This window comes from Mirounga angustirostris, unplaced genomic scaffold (assembly GCF_029215605.1).
Source record: "Mirounga angustirostris isolate CCGP_5_RB_7025 unplaced genomic scaffold, mMirAng1.0.hap1 SCAF_6, whole genome shotgun sequence".
NCBI classification, from domain to species: Eukaryota; Metazoa; Chordata; class Mammalia; order Carnivora; family Phocidae; genus Mirounga; species Mirounga angustirostris.
The window spans coordinates 56227785-56247283 of record NW_026991714.1 but is presented as its reverse complement, the minus strand read 5'-3'; the positions used below and the strand labels follow the sequence as shown (position 1 = coordinate 56247283).

Below are 19499 nucleotides of genomic sequence, written 5' to 3'. Positions count from 1 at the left end.
AAGTGGTTATAAGAGGGAAGTACATAGCCATACATGCCTACCTTAGGAAGCAAGAAAAATCTCAAATAAACAACCTAACCTTACAACTAAGGGAGACAGAAAGAACAAATGAAGTCTAAAGCCAGCAGGAAATAATAAAGATCAGAGCAGAAATAAAAGATATAGAAACAAAAACAAAAGCAAACAATAGAACAGTTGAATGAAACAAACAATAGAACAGAAAAAACCAAAGCTGGTTCTTTGAAAATATTAATAAAATTGATAAACCTCTAGCCAGACTTATCAAAAAGAAAAGAGAAAGGACCTGAATACATAAAATCACAAACGAGAGACAAGAAGTAACAACTAATACCCCAGAAATAAAAACAATTATAAGAGAATATTATTAAAAAAACTATAAGCCAACAAATTGGACAACCTCAAGAAATGGATAAATTCCTAGAAATATACAAACTACCAAAACTGAAATAGGAAAAAATAGAAAACTTGAACAGACCCATAACCAGCAAAAAAAATTGAATCAGTAATCAAAAACTCTCAACTCCAAGGACAGATGGTAAACTCTACCAAATATTTAAAGAGTTAATACATATTCTTCTCAAACTATTCCAAAAAGTAGAAAAGGAAAACTTCCAAATTCATTCTATGAGGTCAGAATTACCCTAATACCAAAACCAGATAAAGACTCCACTAAAAAAGAACTATAGGCCAATGTCCTGTATTGATGAGCATGGATGCAAAGATTCTCAATAAAATGCTAGCAAACTGAATCCAACAATACATTAAAAAAAATCATTCATGACAGTCAGGTGGGATTTATTCTTGAGTTGCAAGGATGGTTCAATATTTGCAAATCAATCAACATGATACACTACATTAATAAAAGAAAGGACAAGAACCGTATGTTTCTTTCAATAGATGCAGAAAAAGCATTTGACAAAGTAAAACATCCACTCATGATAAAAACCCTCAACAAAGTAGGTTTAGAGCAAACATACTTCTACTTAATAAAGGCCATCGATTAAAAACCCACAGCTAATATCATCCTCAATGGGGGAAAAACTGAGAGCGTCTCCTCTATGGTCAGGAACAAGACAGGGATGTCCACTCTCATCACTGTTATTTAACATAGTACTGAAAGTCCTGGCCACAGCAAGCCAACAAAAAGAAATAAAATGCATCCAAACTGGCAAGGAAGAAGTAAAACTTCCACTATTTGCAGATGACATGATATTCTATATAGAAAACCCAAAGACTCCATCAAAAACTGCTAGAATGGATACATGAATTCAGTAAAGTCACAGGATATAAAATCTACAGAAATCTGTTGCATTTCTATACACCAATAATGAATCAGCAGAAAGAGAAATTAAGGAATCAATCCCATTGAAAATTTCACCAAAACCCATAAGATATCTAGGAATAAACCTATCCAAAGAGGTGAAAGACCTGTACTCTGAAAACTATAAAACAATGATAAAAGAAACTGAAAATAACAAAGAAATGAAAAGACATTCCATGCTCACAGACCAGAAGAACAAACACTGTTTTTTCTTTTTTTTTAAAGATTTTATTTATTTTAGAGAGAGAGAGAGAGAGAAAGGAGGGCACGAGCAGGGGGAGGGGCAGAGAGAGAAGTAGACTCCCCACTGAGCAGGGAACCTGATATAGGACTCTGATCCCAGGACCCTAGATTATGACCTGAGCCGAAGGCAGATGCTTAACCGACTGAGCCACCCAGGCACCCAGAACAGACACTGTTAAAATGTTTATAATGCACGGGGCACCTGGGTGGCTCAGTCGTTAAGTGTCTGCCTTCGGCTCAGGTCATGATCCCAGGGTCCTAGGATCAAGCCCTGCATCGGGCTCCCTGCTCCGCAGGGAGCCTGCTTCTCCCTCTGCCACTCCCCCTGCTTGTGTTCCCTCTCTCGCTGTGACTCTCTCTGTCAAATAAATAAATAAAATCTTAAAAAAAAATGTTTATAATGCTCAAAGCAATCTACACATTTAATGCAATCCCTATCAAAATACCAACAGCATTTTTCACAGAGCTAGAACAATCCCACAATTTGTATAAAATGACAAAAGACCCCGAAGAGCCAAAGCAATCTTGAGAAAGAAAAGCAAAGCTGGAGGCATCACAATTCTGGACTTGAAGTTATATTACAAAGCTGTAAGGATCAAAACAGTATGGTACTAGCACAAAAACTGATTCATAGATCAATACAACAGAATAGAAAACCCAGAAATGAACCCAAAACTATATGTTCAATTAATCTTTGCCAAAGCAAGAAAGAATATCCAATGGGAAAAAGACAGTCTCTTTAACAAATGGTGTTGGGAAAACTAGACAGCAACATGCAAAAGAATGTTTTGTTTCTTTTGTTTGTTTGTAACCACTTCATTACATCCTACACAAAAATAAAATTAAAATGGATCAAAGACCTAAATGTGAGATCTGAAACCATAAAAATCCTAGAGGAGAACACAGGCAGTAACCTCTTAAGACATTGACCATAACAACTTCTTTCTAGATAGGTCTCCTGAGGCAAGGGAAACAAAAACAAAAATAAACTACTGGGACTTCATCAAAATAAAAAGCTTCTGCACAGCGAAGGAAACAATCGACAAAATTAAAAGGCAACCTTTGGAATGGGAGAAGATACTTGCAAATGACATTATCTGATAAAGGGTTAATATCCAAAATATACAAAGAACTTATACAACTCAATACACAGAAAACAATAATAATCCAATTAAAAAGTGGGCAGACGACATGAAGAGGCATTTTTTCAAAGAAGACATAGAGATGGCCATCAGATACATGAAAAGATGCTCAACATCACTCATCATCAGGAAAATTCAAATCAAAACTACAATGAGATATCACACCACACCTGTCAGAATGGCTAAAATCAAAATCACAAGAAACAATAGGTGTTGGAAAGGATGTGGAGAAAGGGGAACCCTTTTGCACTATTGGCGGGAATGCAAACTGGTGCAGCCAACTCTGGAAAACAGTATGGAGGTTCTGTAAAAAGTTAAAAATAAACTGCCCTATGATCCAGCAACTTAACTACCCAATGAACACAACAATACTAATTCAAAGGGATATATGCACCCCGATGTTTATAACAGCATTATCTCAATAACCAAATTACAGAAATGGCTCAAGTGTTCATTGACTGATGGATAAGCAAAATGTGGGATGTGTGCGTGTGTTCACACATACACACACACACACACAATGGAATATTATGTAGCCATCAAAAGAATGAAATCTTGCCATTTGCAACAACATGGATGGAGCCGGAGAGTATAATACTATGCAAAATAAGTCAGAAAGATGAATACCATATGATTTCATTCATGTAACATTTAAGAAACAAAACAAATAAGCAAAGGGAAAAGAGAGAGAGATGTGAACCAAGAAACAGACTTAACTATAGAGAACAAACTGATGGTTACCACAGGGGAGGTAGATGGGGGCAATGGGTTAAATAGGTGATGGGGATTAAGAAGTACACTTTGTGTGATGAGTACCAGGTGAATATGGAAGTGCTGATCACTATATCGTACAACTGACACTAATATTATACTGTACTGGTAACTGGAATTTGAATAAAAAGTATTTTCTCTAACAGTAATGGGATTACATTACTGAGAAATCCCCAAATATTCAGAAATAAAATAACTCCTTTCTAAATAACCTATGGGTCAAAGAAGAAATAAAAGGGGAATTTAAAGGTGTTTTGGACAGAATAAAAATGAAAATAAAAACAGGACATACCAAAATCTATGGGATATCACTAAAACAGTGCTTAAAGAGAAATGTATAGCCCTGAACACCTTTAATATAGAAGAAAAAAGGTCTTGAATAAATAATCCTACTTCCACCTTAAGGAACTACAAAAAGTGCAAACTGAACCCAAAGTAAGCTCAGTAAAGTAAATAATAAAGATCTGTAGAGAAATCAATGAAATATAAAATACAAATATACAGAAAATCAATTAAACCAAAAGTTGGTTCTTGAGATAAAAAAAAAATGATAACCCTCCAATTACTATGCTCAGGAGAAAAAAGAAAGGCATAATTTGCCAATTTATGGGTTGAGAGAGGTTATATCACCATAGATTCTATAGGTATTAATAAAATAGATAATAAGGGAATATTAATATGGAACAACCTGAAATGTAGAAATTCCTTTAAAGATTCAATCTACTTGAGCTCATTCACGAAGAAATAGGGAATGTGAACAGTACCTATTAAAGAAATTGAATTCGCAGTTTAAAATCTTCCCACAAAGAAAACAAGAGTTCAGATGGCTTCACTGGAATATCTTGCCCAACATTTAAAGAAGAAATAATACCAATTCTGCACACGGTCTCCCAGAAAGCTAAATAAGATGGAATATATCCCAAGTCAACCTATGAAGCCATCATTATCATGAAAATTTTACAACAAAAGAAAACTACACACAAATATCCCTTATGAACACAGAGGCAAAACAAAGTTAGGAAATTTAATCCACTGATCTATAAAAAGGATAATATGAGGGATTTTAATACAGGAGCCCAAGGTTGATTTAACATTTGAAAAATCAATCAATGCAATTCACCATATAACAAACTAAATAATAATTAAAAGGTTTCCTGATTTGAAAAGATGAAATTATCTTTATTTATAGATAACATGTTCATCTATGTGGAAAATATGATGAAATCTTTAAAAGAAAGTTACTAGAACTAATTAATAAATGAATTTACCAAGGTTGAAGAACTCAAACCCAATATAAAAAAAACAATTATATTTCTATATACAAGCAACAAATAATTGAGATTTTTTAAAAAAGAGTGTTCAGGGTTAGCAATAAAAATATGAAACGCTTAGGGATAGGGATAAATCTGACACAAGATGTGAAAAAAACTGAAAATAACAAAACACCACTATGAGATATTAAACAATCTAAATAAATGGAAAGAAAGATCCTTTCCTTGGGTCAAAAGACTCAATATTGTTACGGTATCAATTCTTCCCAAATTAATATATATATTCAATGTAATCTGAATCAATACCTCAGAATTTTATAGAAATGAATACAATGATTATAAAATAATACAAAAATGCAAAATACCTAGAATATCTAGAACACCTTTGAAAAAAAAAGTTGGGAGTCTTAATACTACTTCATTTTTAAGATTTTTCTATAAAGCCACAATACTGAAGACACTGTGCTATTGGTTTCAAGAGTTACAAATGTGGTGAACACCAGAAATTAGAGTACAGAAATGAAATGCACATACATGGATAAAAGATTTTTACAAACATATAAAACAATCCAACAGATAAAGGTAAAAGGATAGTGTTTTCAACAAATAATGCTTGGATAATTGGACATGCATAAGCAAAAAGAATAAAAAAGAACTTTGATCCATTCTTCACACCATATAAAAAAATTAACTCAGAACTTATTATAGACTTAACTGTAAAACCTAAGACTAATAAAACTTTTAGAAAACAGAGGAGAAAATCTTTGCAAACTTTAGTTAGAAAAGAATTTCTTAGATATCATACCAGAATTGTAATTCAGGAAATATGAAATCAATTGTACTACATAAAAATTTTAAATACTGCTCTCCAAAAGATGCTCTTAAGAGAAGAAAAAGATAATGCAAGACTGGGAGAAAATGTCTGCAAATCATATGTATATGATAAAGGCTTATATCCAATATATATAAAGAACTCCTGGGGTGCTTGGGTGGCTCAGTTAAGCGTCCGACTCTTGATTTCAGCTCATGTCATAAACTCAGGGTCATGAGATCAAGCCCTGCATTGGGCTCTGCGCCGAGAGTGGGTGGGGGGTGAGGGATGGGGGGGGCAAGGAGCCTGCTCAAGATTCTCTTCCTCCCTCTGCCCCTCCCCACTTGTGTGTTCTCTCTCCAATTAAAAAAAAAACAAAAACTCTCAAAATTCAGTAAGAAGGCAATCCAACAAAAAAAATTAAAAGATTTAACAGATAATATAACAAAAGATATAAAAATGACAGATAAACACATGAAGAGATATTCAATATAATTAGACACTAGGAAAATGAAAGTTAAGACCACAATATGATACTACTGCATACATTTTAAAATGGCTAAAAGTAATACAATTGACCATATCAAATGTTGGAGAAGATGTGAAACAACTAGAACTCTCATATACTTATATGAGAAGGTACAATAGTACAACCACGCAGAAAACCATTTCAGTTTCTTAAAAAGTTAAACATACACCTACCATATGATCTCAGCATTCCATCACAAAGTATTTTTTTAAAAGAAAAGAAAGCAAATGCCCATATGAAGACTCGCACATTAATGCTCAGTGACTTTATTTGTAATTGAGAAAAACTGGAACATCCCAGATAACCCTTAATAGATGAATATAATGAAATACCATCAATAATAAAAACAAATGAACTATGGATATAAGATGAATGAATCTCTAATTATGCTGTAAGTGTGCATTCCTGAGGTTGCACGGTGTTGTCACAGGCAGTGGAAATGTAGGTGCACAGCAGGAGAGGCTAACCTCAAGCTTGTGCATTAAGAAAATAATCTACGTATCACTGGAATCCCAGAATGAGACTAGAAAGAAAGGGGCAGAAAATTTAAAGAAATAATGGCTGAGAATGTCCCAGGTCTGGGGAGAGATGTGGATCTCATGAAATTAATAACTCACCCCCAAATTTCAATCTACATGTAGAATGATGTTCTACAAGACACATTTAACAATCATGTAAAATCAAAGACAAAGAGAGAATTTTATTTTTTTTAAAGATTTATTTATGAGAGAGAGAGAGCGCACACGAGTGGGGGTAGGGGCAGAGGGAGAGAATCTCAAGGAGACTCCCCGCTAAGCGTGGAGCCCAAAACCAAATGTCAGATGCTTGACCCACTGAGCCACTCAGGTACCCCAAGAAAGAATTTTAAAAGCAGGAAGAAAAAAAATTATCTCTTATAAGGGAACTCACATAAGACTATAAGGAGATTCCTCAGCAGAAAGCTTACAGGCCAGGAATAAGTGGGATGATATATTCAAAGTGCTGAAAGAAAAAAAAAAAAAGCCAACCAAATATACTTTACACAACAAAGTTGTCCTTCAGAAATGAAAGCAAAATACTTTCCCAAATAAAAGCTGAGGGAGTTCATCACCATTAGATCTGCCTTAAAAGAAATGCTAAAGGAATTCTTCAGGCTGAAATGAAAGGATGCTAATTAGTAACATGATATATAATAGGGCACACATATGTTCAAAGTGAAGGGATGAAAAAAGATATTCCATGCAAAAGGAAACCAAAAGAGAGAAACAAAAAATGGTAGCTATACTTTGGTACTATACTGATCTATACTCAGACAAAACAGACTTAAAAACTGTAACAGAAGGAGGGGGGAAAGATGGCAGAGGAGTAGGGGACCCTATTTCAACTGGTCCCCGGAATTGAGCTGGATATCTACCAGACCACTCTGAGCACCCACGAAACCAGCCTGAGATGTAAGAAGATCTGGATCTCTACAAATAGAATATCACAGGCGGTTGGTTTTGAGGTACAAAGCGGAGAGCCGTGATTCTGTGGGCAGATATTGGAGGATAAACGGTAGCGGGAGGGTGCCTGGACAGGGGGATCCTACACCACCGGTGAGTGACAGCCTCGCACGCTGAGGACGGGCACAGACTTGCAGACCGGTAGTGTTGGGAAAGGACTTTAGGGCAGCCCCCAGGGTGGAAGCCCAGACCCGCGGGGTCACTCACGCGAACTGCAGCTGCCCGGACAGAAACCTGGAGCGACGGTTGAGCGTATGTGAACTGCAGCCTCGGAGAGGGAAACCCGGTGCGCCGGTCCCGCCCATGAACTGCAACCTCTGGGGTGGAAACCCGGAGCAGCGGAGTCGCGCACATGTGACTGCAGTCCCCGGGCCAGGACCCCAAGTGGCGGAGTCGTACGCACGCGTGAACTGGGAGCGGCTGGTGGTTTTAGAAGCACAAAGGGCAGAGACATGCCCCGACCTGGAGGCAGGGCTGGGAGCGCTGCAGAGGGGCGCACAACCCAGGACGCTGCAGTTTCTAGCAGCACGGACAGAAATGGAGATGGTGTGGCCTGGAGAGCCCACTGAAGAACAGACTGAGGTCTCTCTGCTCTGAGGCAGAGGGTTGGAAACGGTCTCTTCTGCTTTGACTCGCGGAAGAGACATGGAAAGCTGCCAGGGAAAGGTGCCAGAGAACAAAAGCCCCAAAGACTGATTCCCACTGAGCCCATCCCCTGCCACAGGAGCGCAGGGCAACTCCACCCAAACAGGGTTGCCTGAGTAACATTGCGGCAGGCCCCTCCCGCAGAAGACAGGCTGGGAAAACAAGAGGCCAGCAACCCTAAGGTCCCAAGAAAACAGGTGCATCTTGCTTGGGTTCTGGTCAATAATTTGGACTCTATATATTCCCTCAAACACCCATCAACAGAATGACTAGCAGGAGGAGCCCCCAAAACAGAAAAGACTCAGAGATTATGACTTATGCTGCAGATTTACAAATGGATGCAGATATAACCAAGATGTTGGAGATGGAATTCAGGCTAGCAATTGTGAAGACAATGGCTAGAATGGAGAAATCAATTAATGGCAACATAGAGTCTCTAAGGGCAGAAATAAAAGGGGAATTGGCAGAACTTAAAAATGCTATCAATGAGATCCAATCCAATCTAGATAATCTAACAGCTAGGGTAACTGAGACAGAAGAGAGAATAAGCGATCTGGAAGACAGTATAATAGATAAAAAGGGAAAAGAGGAGGCCAAGGAAAAAAAACTCAGAATCCATGAAAATAGAATCAGAGAAATAAGTGACACCATGAGGCATTCCAATGTCAGAATCATTGGAATCCCGGAGGGCGTGGAGAGAGAGAGAGGGCTAGAAGATGTATTTGAGCAAATTGTAGCTAAGAACTTCCCTAATCTGGGGAATGAAACAAACATTCGAGTCCTAGAGGCAGAGAGGACCCCTCCTAAGATCAAGGAAAACAGGCCAACACCCAGCATGTAATAGTCAAACTCGCAAATCTTAGAACCAAGGAAACCATCTTAAGGGCAGTTAGGGGGAAGAGATTCCTTACATACAGAGGGAGGAACATCAGAATAATGTCAGACCTATCCACAGAGACCTGGCAAGCCAGAAAGGCCTGGCAAGACATATTCAGGGTACTAAACAAGAAGAACATGCAGACAAGAATACTTTATCCGGCAAGGCTTTCATTTAGAATGGATGGAGAGATGCAGAGCTTCCACAACCGGCAGAAGTTGAAAGAATATGTGACCACTAAGCCGGCCCTGCAAGAAATATTAAGGGGGGGTTCTATAAAAGGAGAAAGACCACAAGAGTGATCTACAACAGAAATTTATAGGGACAATCTATAAAAACAATGTCTTCACAGGCAACATGACAATAAATTCATATCTTTCAATAATCACTCTCACTGTGAATGGCCTAAACACTCCCATAAAACGGCACAGGGTTGCAGATTGGATAAAAAGACAGGACCCATCCATATGCTGTCTACAAGAGACTCATTTTGAACCTGAAGATACATCCAGACTGAAAGTGAAGGGATGGAGATCTATCTTCCATGCCAGCGGACCTCAAAAGAAAGCTGGGGTAGCAATTCTTATATCAGACAAATTAGATTTTAAACTAAAGTCTGTAATAAGAGACCCAGAAGGACACTATATCATTCTTAAAGGGTCTATCCAACAAGATCTAACAATTGTAAATATGCCCCCAACATGGGAGCAGCCATCTACATAAGCCAACTGTTAACCAAAATAAAGAGTCATATTGATAACAATACGTTAATTGTAGGAGACCTCAATACTCCACTCTCAGCAATGGACAGATCATCTAAGCAGAAAATCAACAAGGAAACAAGAGCTTTGAATGATACATTGGACCAGATGGACCTCATAGATATATACAGAAATTTTCACCCTAAAACAACAGAATACTCATTCTTCTCGAGCACACATGGAACTTTCTCCAGAATAGACCATATACTGGGTCACAAATCAGGTCTCAACCGATACCAAATGACTGAGATTATTCCCTGCATATTCTCAGACCACAATGCTCTAAAACTGGAACTCAATCACAAGAAAACATTTGGCAGAAATTCAAACACTTGGAAGCTAAAGACCACTCTGCTCAAGAATGTTTGGGTCAACCAAGAAATCAAAGAAGAACTTAAACAATTCATGGAAATCAATGAGAACGAGAACACATCAGTCCAAAACCTATGGGATACTGCAAAGGCGGTCCTAAGGGGGAAATACATAGCCATCCAAGCCTCACTCAAAAAAATAGAAAAATCCCGAATTCACCAACTAACTCTACACCTTAAAGAACTAGAGAAAAAGCAACAAATGACGCCTAAGCCACACATTAGAAGAGAAATAATTAAAATTAGAGCAGAAATCAATGAATTAGAAACCAGAAACACAGTAGATCAGATCAATGAAACCAGAAGCTGGTTCTTTGAAAGAATTAATAAGATTGATAAACCACTGGCCAGACTTATCCAAAAGAAGAGAGAAAGGACCCAAATTAATAAAATTATAAATGAAAGGGGAGAGATCACGACTAACACCAAGGAAATAGAAACAATTATTAGAAATTATTATCAACAACTAAATGCCAATAAACTGAGCAATCTGGATGAAATGGAGGCCTTCCTGGAAACCTATAAGCTGCCAAGACTGAAACAGGAAGAAACTGACAACCTGAATAGGCCAGTAACCAGTAACGAGATTGAAGCAGTGATCAAAAACCTCCCAAAAAACAGGAGTCCAGGGCCTGATGGATTCCCTAGGGAATTCTACCAAACATTCAAAGAAGAAATAATACCTATTCTACTGAAGCTGTTTCAAAAAATAGAAACAGAAGGAAAACTTCCAAACTCATTCTATGAGGCCAGCATTACCTTAATCCCCAAACCAGGCAAAGACCCCATCAAAAAGGAGAATTTCAGACTGATAACCCTGATGAATATGGATTCCAAAATCCTCAATAAAATCCTAGCTAATAGGATCCAAAAATACATTAACAGGATCATCCACCACGACCAAGTGGGATTTATCCCCGGGATGCAAGGGTGGTTCAACATTCGCAAATCAATCAATGTGATAGAACACATTAATAAGAGGAGGGAGAAGAACCATATGGTCCTCTCAATTGATGCACAAAAAGCATTTGACAAAATACAACATCCTTTCCTGATTAAAACTCTCCAGAGTATAGGGATAGAGGGAACATTCCCCAAGCTCATAAAATCCATCTATGAAAAACCCACAGCGAATATCATCCTCAATGAGGAAAAGCTGAGAGCCTTTCCCTTAAGATCAGGAACACGTCAAGGGTGCCCACTCTCACCACTGTTGTTCAACATAGTACTAGAAGTCCTAGCAACAGCAATCAGACAACAAAAAGAAATAAAAGGTATTCAAATTGGCAAAGAAGAAGTCAAACTCTCTCTTTTCGCAGACGACATGATAGTTTATGTGGAAAAACCAAAAGACTCCACCCCCAAATTACTAGAACTCATCCAGCAATTCAGTAATGTGGCAGGATACAAAATCAATGCACAGAAATCAGTTGCTTTCTTATACACTAACAACGCAACTGTAGAAAGAGAAATTAAAGAAACGATTCCATTTACAATAGTACCAAAAACCATAAGATACCTCGGAATAAACCTAACCAAAGAGGTAAAGGATCTATACTCTAGGAACTACAGAACACTCATGAAAGAAATTGAAGAAGACACAAAAAGATGGAAAAATATTCCATGCTCATGGATCGGAAGAATAAACATTGTTAAAATGTCTATGCTACCCAGAGCAATCTATACCTTCAGTGCCATCCCGATCAAAATTCCAATGACAGTTTTCAAAGTGCTGGAACAAACAATCCTAAAATTTGTATGGAATCAGAAAAGACCCCAAATCGCCAAGGAGATGTTGAAAAAGAAAAACAAAGCTGGGGGCATCACATTGCCCGATTTCAAACTATATTACAAAGCAGTGATCACCAAGACAGCATGGTACTGGCACAAAAACAGACATACAGACCAATGGAACAGAATAGAGAACCCAGATATGGACCCTCAACTCTATGGTCAAATAATCTTTGACAAAGCAGGAAAAAACATGCAATGGAAAAAAGTCTCTTCAATAAATGGTGCTGGGAAAATTGGGACAGCCACATGCAGAAGAATGAAACTCGACCATTCTCTAACACCACTCACAAAGATAAACTCAAAGTGGATGAAAGACCTCAATGTGAGACAGGAATCCATCAGAATCCTAGAGGAGAACATAGGCAGTAACCTCTTTGACATCGGCCACAGCAACTTCTTTCAAGATACATCTCCAAAAGCTAGTGAAACAAAAGCAAAAATGAACTTTTGGGACTTCATCAAGATAAAAAGCTTCTGCACAGCAAAGGAAACAGTCAACAAAACAAAGAGGCAACCCACAGAATGGGAGAAGATATTTGCAAATGACACTACAGATAAAGGGCCGGTATCCAATATCTATAAAGAACTTCTCAAACTCAACACCCAAAAAACAAATAATCAAGTCAAAAAGTGGGCAGAAGAGATGAACAGACACTTCTCTGAAGAAGACATACAAATGACTAACAGACATATGAAAAAATGTTCATCATCATTAGCCATCAGGGAAATCCAAATCAAAACCACACTGAGATACCACCTTACACCAGTTAGAATGGCAAAAATGGACAGGGAAAGAAACAACAAATGTTGGAGAGGTTGTGGAGAAAGGGGAACCCTCTTACACTGTTGGTGGGAATTCAAGTTGGTACAGCCACTTTGGAAAACAGTGTGGAAGTGCCTCAGAAATTTAAAAATAGAGCTACCCTATGACCCAGCAATTGTACTACTGGGTATTTACCCCAAAGACACAGATGTAGTGAAAAGAAGGGCCATATGCACCCCAATGTTCATAGCAGCAATGTCTGCAATAGCCAAACTGTGGAAAGAGCCGAGATGCCCTTCAACAGATGAATGGATAAAGAAGATGTGGTCCATATATAGATTGGAATATTACTCAGCCATCAGAAAGGATGAATACCCAACTTTTACATCAACATGGATGGGACTGGAGGAGATTATGCTAAGTGAAATAAGTCAAGCAGAGAAAGTCAATTATCATATGGTTTCACTTATTTGTGGAACATAAGGAATAACATGGAGGACATTAAGAGAAGGAAGGGAAAAATGGCGGGATGGGGGGGAATTGGAGGGAGAGATGAACCATGAGAGACTATGGACCTGAGAAACAAACCATGTGAGACTATGGACCTGAGGGGGGAGGGAGGACTGGTTAGCCCGGTGATGGGTATTAAGGAGGGCACGTACTGCATGGAGCACTGGGTGTTATACGAAAACAATGGATCGTGGATCACTACATCAAAAACTAACGATGTATTGTATGGTGACTAACATAACATAATAAAATTAAAAAAAGAAAAACTAACAGGAGATAAAGAAGGTCATTTATAATGGTAAAGGGTCATTCATCAAGCAGATATAACAATCGTAAATATATATGGCACCCAATATTGGTGCACCTAAATATATTAAGCAAATACTAACAGATCTGAAGGGAGTAACAGACATCTATATAATAATAGTAGGGAACTTCAGTACTGTACTTTTAACAGTGAATATATCATCCAGGCAGAAATCAATAAGGAAAAAGACATGAACTAGACTTTAGAACAACTGGACCTAAGAGACATAAACAGAACATTCCATCCAACAACAGCAGAGAACACATTCTTCTCAAGTGCACACAGAACAATCTCTAGGATAGGTCACAAAATAGTCTTAGCAAATTTAAAAAAATTGATCATACCAGGGATCTTTTCCAACCCCGATGTCTTAAAACTACAAATCAATAACCAAAGGAAAGCTGGAAGATTCACAAATATGTGGACATTAAACAATACACTCCAGAATAACCAGTGGGTCAAAGGTGAAATCAAAAAGGAAATAAAAAACTACCTTGAAACTAACAAAAATGAAACACAACATACCAAAACTTAAAGTATGCAGCAAGAGAAGTGCTAAGAGAGATGTGTATAGCCATAAATACTAACATTAAGAAAAAAGAAAAAGAAAAAAAGAGAAAATAAAAAATCTCAAGCAACCTAACTTTACACCTGAAGGAACTAGAAAAAGAACAAATGAAGCCCAAAGTAGTTGAATGAAGGAAATCACAAAGATCAAAGCAGAAATAAATGAAATAGAGAACGGAAAAACAATAGAAAAGATCAGCAAAACTAAGAGTTGGGGTTTTTAAAAAGATGAACAAAGTGAACAAACTTTTAATGGACTTACAGAGGAAAAAAGAAAAAGGACTGAAATGAAATTACAAACTAAAGTAGAGACATTACAACCAATACAACAGAAATACAAAGGATCTTAAGAGACTAATATCAACAATTACAAGCCAAATGGACATCCTAAAAAAAAATAAATTTCTAGAAACATACAGCCTATCAAGACTGAATCACAAAGAAAATCTGAACAGACCAATAATGAGTCAGCAGGCTGAACCAATAACCACAAAGCCTGCAAAAAGAAAAGCCTAGGACCAGATGGCTTCACAGGCTACTCCTACCAAACATTTAAAGAATTAATGCCAATCCTTCTCAAACTCATCCAAAAAATTGAAGAGTTACCCTGATACAAAGCTAGATAAGGACATTACAAGGAAAAATATAAAACAAAAAACTATAGACCAGTATCCCTGATGAACAGAGATACAAAAATTCTCAATAAAATACTAGCAAACTGAATGCATAGCACATTAAAAGGATCACATACCACGACGAAGTAGGATTTATCCCTGGGGTGCACAGATGGTTCAGCATACACAAATCAAAAAAATACGATACATCTCATTAATAGAATAAAAGACAAAAATCATATGCATCGATGCAGAAAAAGCATTTGACAAAATTCAACATCCTTCCATATTAAAATCCTAGGAATAGAAAGTAGTTAACATGAAAATCCCACTACCAACATCAAAATCAACAGTGAAAAACTGAGTGTTTTTACTCTAAGATTAGCAAAAAGGCAAGAATGCTCACTCTTGACACCTTTATTCAATATAATACTGGAAGAACTAGCCAGAGAATTTAGGCAAGAAAAAGAAATAAAGGTATACAAATTAGAAAGGAAGACATGAAATTGTCTCTGTTTGCTGAAGACATAATCTTATATAATCTTATATAGAAAATCCTTAAGACTACTAAAACACTGTTAGAATAAATGAATTCAATAAAGTTTCAGGATAAAAAATCAATACACAAAAATCAGTTGTACTCCTCCTATACACTAACAACTATAAGGAAATAAAACAATCTCATTTACAATAGCATCAAAAACAATAATATACCTAGGAATAAATTTAATCAAAGAATAATATACCTAGGAATAAATTTTTTTTTTTTAGATTTTATTTATTTATTTGAGACAGAGAGAATGAGAGAGAGAGAGCACATGAGAGGGGGAGGGCCAGAGGGAGAAGCAGACTCCCTGCCGAGCAGGGAGCCCGATGCGGGACTCAATCCAGGGACTCCAGGATCATGACCTGAGCCGAAGGCAGTCGCTTAACCAACTGAGCCACCCAGGCGCCCCTACCTAGGAATAAATTTAACCAAAGAAGTGAAGGATCTATAAACTGATGAAAGAAATTTGAAGACACAAATAAATGTAAAGATATGCTGTGCCCAAGGATGGGATGAGTTACTATCATTAAAATGTCCATACTACCTAAAGACATCTATAGAGCCATGTCCTCTCTCAAAATTCCAGTGTCATTTTTCACAGAAATAGAAAAAAAAAATACAAAAATTTACATGAAACCATAAATGACTCAAAATAGCCAAAGCAATCTTGAAAAAATATAAAGCTGGAGGCATCATACTTTCTGTTTTTAAAATATGTTTCAAAGCTATAGTAATCAAACAGTATGGTGTTAGCATAAAAACAGACATAATAGATCAATGAAACAATTGAGAGCTCAATAAATCCACATATAAAGGTCAATGAATATTTGACAAGAGAGCCAAGAATACTCAACAGGGGAAAGGACAGTTTCTTCAAAATAAAGAGTGCTGGGAGAACTGAATACTCACGTACAAAAAAATGAAATTAGACCCCTAATACCACTCACAAAAATTAACTGGACTTACAAAGGAAAAAAGAAAAAGGACTGAAATAAAATAATCCTTAGGATTAAGGACTTGAAAATGTAAAGCTCCTAGAAAAAAATAGAGGGAAAAAGTTCCTTGACATTAGTCTTGGCAATGATTTTTTGGAATTGAGACCAAAAGCACAAGCAACAAAAGTAGTCATCAACAAGTGAGACTACATAAAACTAAAAAAGCTTTTGTACAGCAAAAGAAAGAATCAACCAAGTGAAAAGGCAACCTACAGAATGGGAGACAATATATGCAAATCATGTATCTGATTAGGGGTTAATGCCCAAAAGGTGTAAGAAACTCATACAACCGAATAACTGAATACAACTGAATAATGCCAATCCTTCTCAAACTCATCCAAAAAATTGAAGAGTTACCCTGATACAAAGCTAGATAAGGACACTTTAAAAATGGACAAAGGGTTTGAATAGACATTTTCCCAAAGAAGATATACAAATTACCAATAGGTAAATGAAAAGGTGGCTCAACATCACTAACCATCAGGGAAATGCAAATCAATACCACAATGACAGATCACCTCATACCTGTCAGAATAGCTATTATTAAAAAGACAAGAGATAAATGCTGGCAAGGATGTGGAGTAAAAAGAATGTAAACTGGTAGGAACTTAAACTGCACTCTTGGTAGGAATGTAAATTGGTGTAGCCACTATGGAAAACAGTATGGAGGTTTCTCAAAAACTTAAAAATAAAACTACCATATGATCCAGCAACACCATTTCTGGGTAAAAGGAAATGAAATCATGATCTCAAAGAGATATCTGCATTCCTGTGCTCACTGAGGCATTATTCACAATAGCCAAGACATGAAGCAACCTAACTGTCCACTGATGGATGCATAGATAAAGATGTGGCACACACACATACACACACACAAACACACACCCCGAAATATTATTCATTCATAAAAAAGGAGGATAATCTGCCAATTGTGACAACACAGATGGACCTTGAGGGCATTATTTTAAGTGAAATCAGATAGAGGAAGACAAATATTGTATGTTTTCACTTAATATGTGGAATCTAAAAACATTGTATTCCTAAAAACAAAGTAGATTGATGCTTACCAGAGGTTGGGTTGTGGGGGAAAGGGGAAGACCTTGGTCAACAGGTACAAACTTTCAGTCATAAAATGAATAAGTTCCAGGGATCTAATTAATGTACACCATGGTGACTACAGTTAACAATACTGTACTGTATATTTGAATGTTGCTATGAGAATAGATGCTAAATGTTCTCACCATAACAACAACAAAATGGCAATTATGTGAGGTGAAGGACATGTTAACTAACCTTATTGTGGTAAACATTTTGCAATATATGTGTGCACCAAATCATCACACTGTATACTTTAAACCTAACACAGTGTTATATGTCAATTATATCTCAACAAAACTGGAAAAAAAAATCAACAATCAACTACAAAGCAGGAGTGGAATGCACACTTAAAATCCCCACATTCTCACTAACCTTCATAAGACTTTGCATCTTATACAATGACTATGAAACCACACTATTGAATTGTTAGAGCTCTCTATAAACCTCAGAAAGAAGAGACTATTTTTTATTAATCAAGAGAAATATTTTGAAAAATTTTATAACATTTCCTAGGAAAGCAACAAAATAAGTTAAATAAGATATTAGTACTATTATGTTATAACTAATATTAGTTAATATTAGTGTTCGAGGGATCAGATTGTCATTACTGAAAAGGACAAACACTGGATTAAAAAATCCCGAGTAAATAAATTACAAGTATATACACATTTAAAAGCTGAATAGGGCCTTTTGGTGGAAAAATAGTGGAATGAAACTTAAAACATTACTACCCAAGCTAAAAATAAAAGAATTTACAGCATATTAAAATTTAGACTTTTCAACTACTCTGATATTAGCTTTACCGATCTGAAAAAAAAAAATTGAACAAAATTAACGTAGTGTAAGCACTTTGTTGTGTTTCTCATTGCTTAGGAAATCATACCTCGTAAGAGCTGTTCTTGTTTTACCACAAGCCCTTGGTATTTTTTAAAGGTTTTTTCATAATCTTTTCTCAAGGTTTGGTTTTCAGGGTCTTCATCAAGTAGGCAACTTAAGTTAAGGATCATCCATATTTACTGAAGCAAAGAAAACCTACTGAAAAATACTATGAAGAACAGTACTATTATATTTTATGTGCAGTATTATCTAGTTTTCTCTAACCAGTAGTTTAAAACTAAAATATTCATCTCTGCACAATAACTGTTAGAACTTCTTAACCAAGGGCTCAAGGATATGCTTGGAGACCTTGGGTGAACATATGTTTGGGTTGTTACCAAATACATGAATCCCAGAAATTTTATGCAAATATCTTACAAATGTACACAAGTCTCTTTCAACATATTAACAAGTGGATCCATGAACCAAAAGGATTACTGCCTTAGAGAGTGTTTTAGTTAATAAGAATACTAAATTTCACCTCAGACAGATGCCCAGAATATTCAAAGAATGTTGATTAGATCTAAAGCTCTTTAGTACCCTCTTCAGACTTGATATCAAAAGAGAAATATCCCAAAGTTAGAGGTCACCAAAAATTTTAAATTACATCTTATGGTCCCAAATAATTCCCTGGACACCTGCAAAAATAATCAATTATTTCAGTCTGACTTCAGGATCCCCAAGCACTTAAAAACTTCCTCCTTGTTGACTGCTACTTGTATCAAAACACAAGGGATCTCCTGCATTTCAGTATGTCTTATAATCCATGATATGTCATAGTTTAATTGAAGCATTTTTTTCCCATTCTTAGTGGTTCATGAATAATGATGCATCTTATGATCAATGGTCTCTGATACTTATAGGAATACGCTATGTCCTAAAATACCAGTTCCTGTCACCCAACAGTCACAAAATATAAATTAACGATTGCTAAAAGTTCTGTCAGTAGTTCTCTCCATACCCCTCCTATTTAATGAATTTGGAGTATATTTAGGAGACTTGTGACTCCAGAAATGATCTAAAGTCTCCAGGATTATTGAATTGTCCACAGAGTTTAAGTCAACACCAATCTAGATTTCCGAAGCTCATAGCACAAATAGAAAATTTCTAAACCTGGAAAGATCCTAACAAAGAAAAGTCAAAACTTGTGTGTGTGTTAGGGTATATTTTGAGTATCTTGGGGA

The 19499-nt window shown here is 36.6% G+C and overlaps 1 protein-coding gene across 1 annotated transcript in view; it reads right to left on the bottom strand.

The window, feature by feature from the left end:
* Positions 1-19499, bottom strand: part of KIFAP3 (kinesin associated protein 3) — a 182426-nt gene that overhangs the window by 115169 nt on the left and 47758 nt on the right. Inside the window, exon 8 of the mRNA XM_064594336.1 lies at positions 18323-18421. Within this exon, the coding sequence (XP_064450406.1) occupies positions 18323-18421 (99 nt within the window). The remainder of the gene's footprint in view (positions 1-18322; positions 18422-19499) is intronic.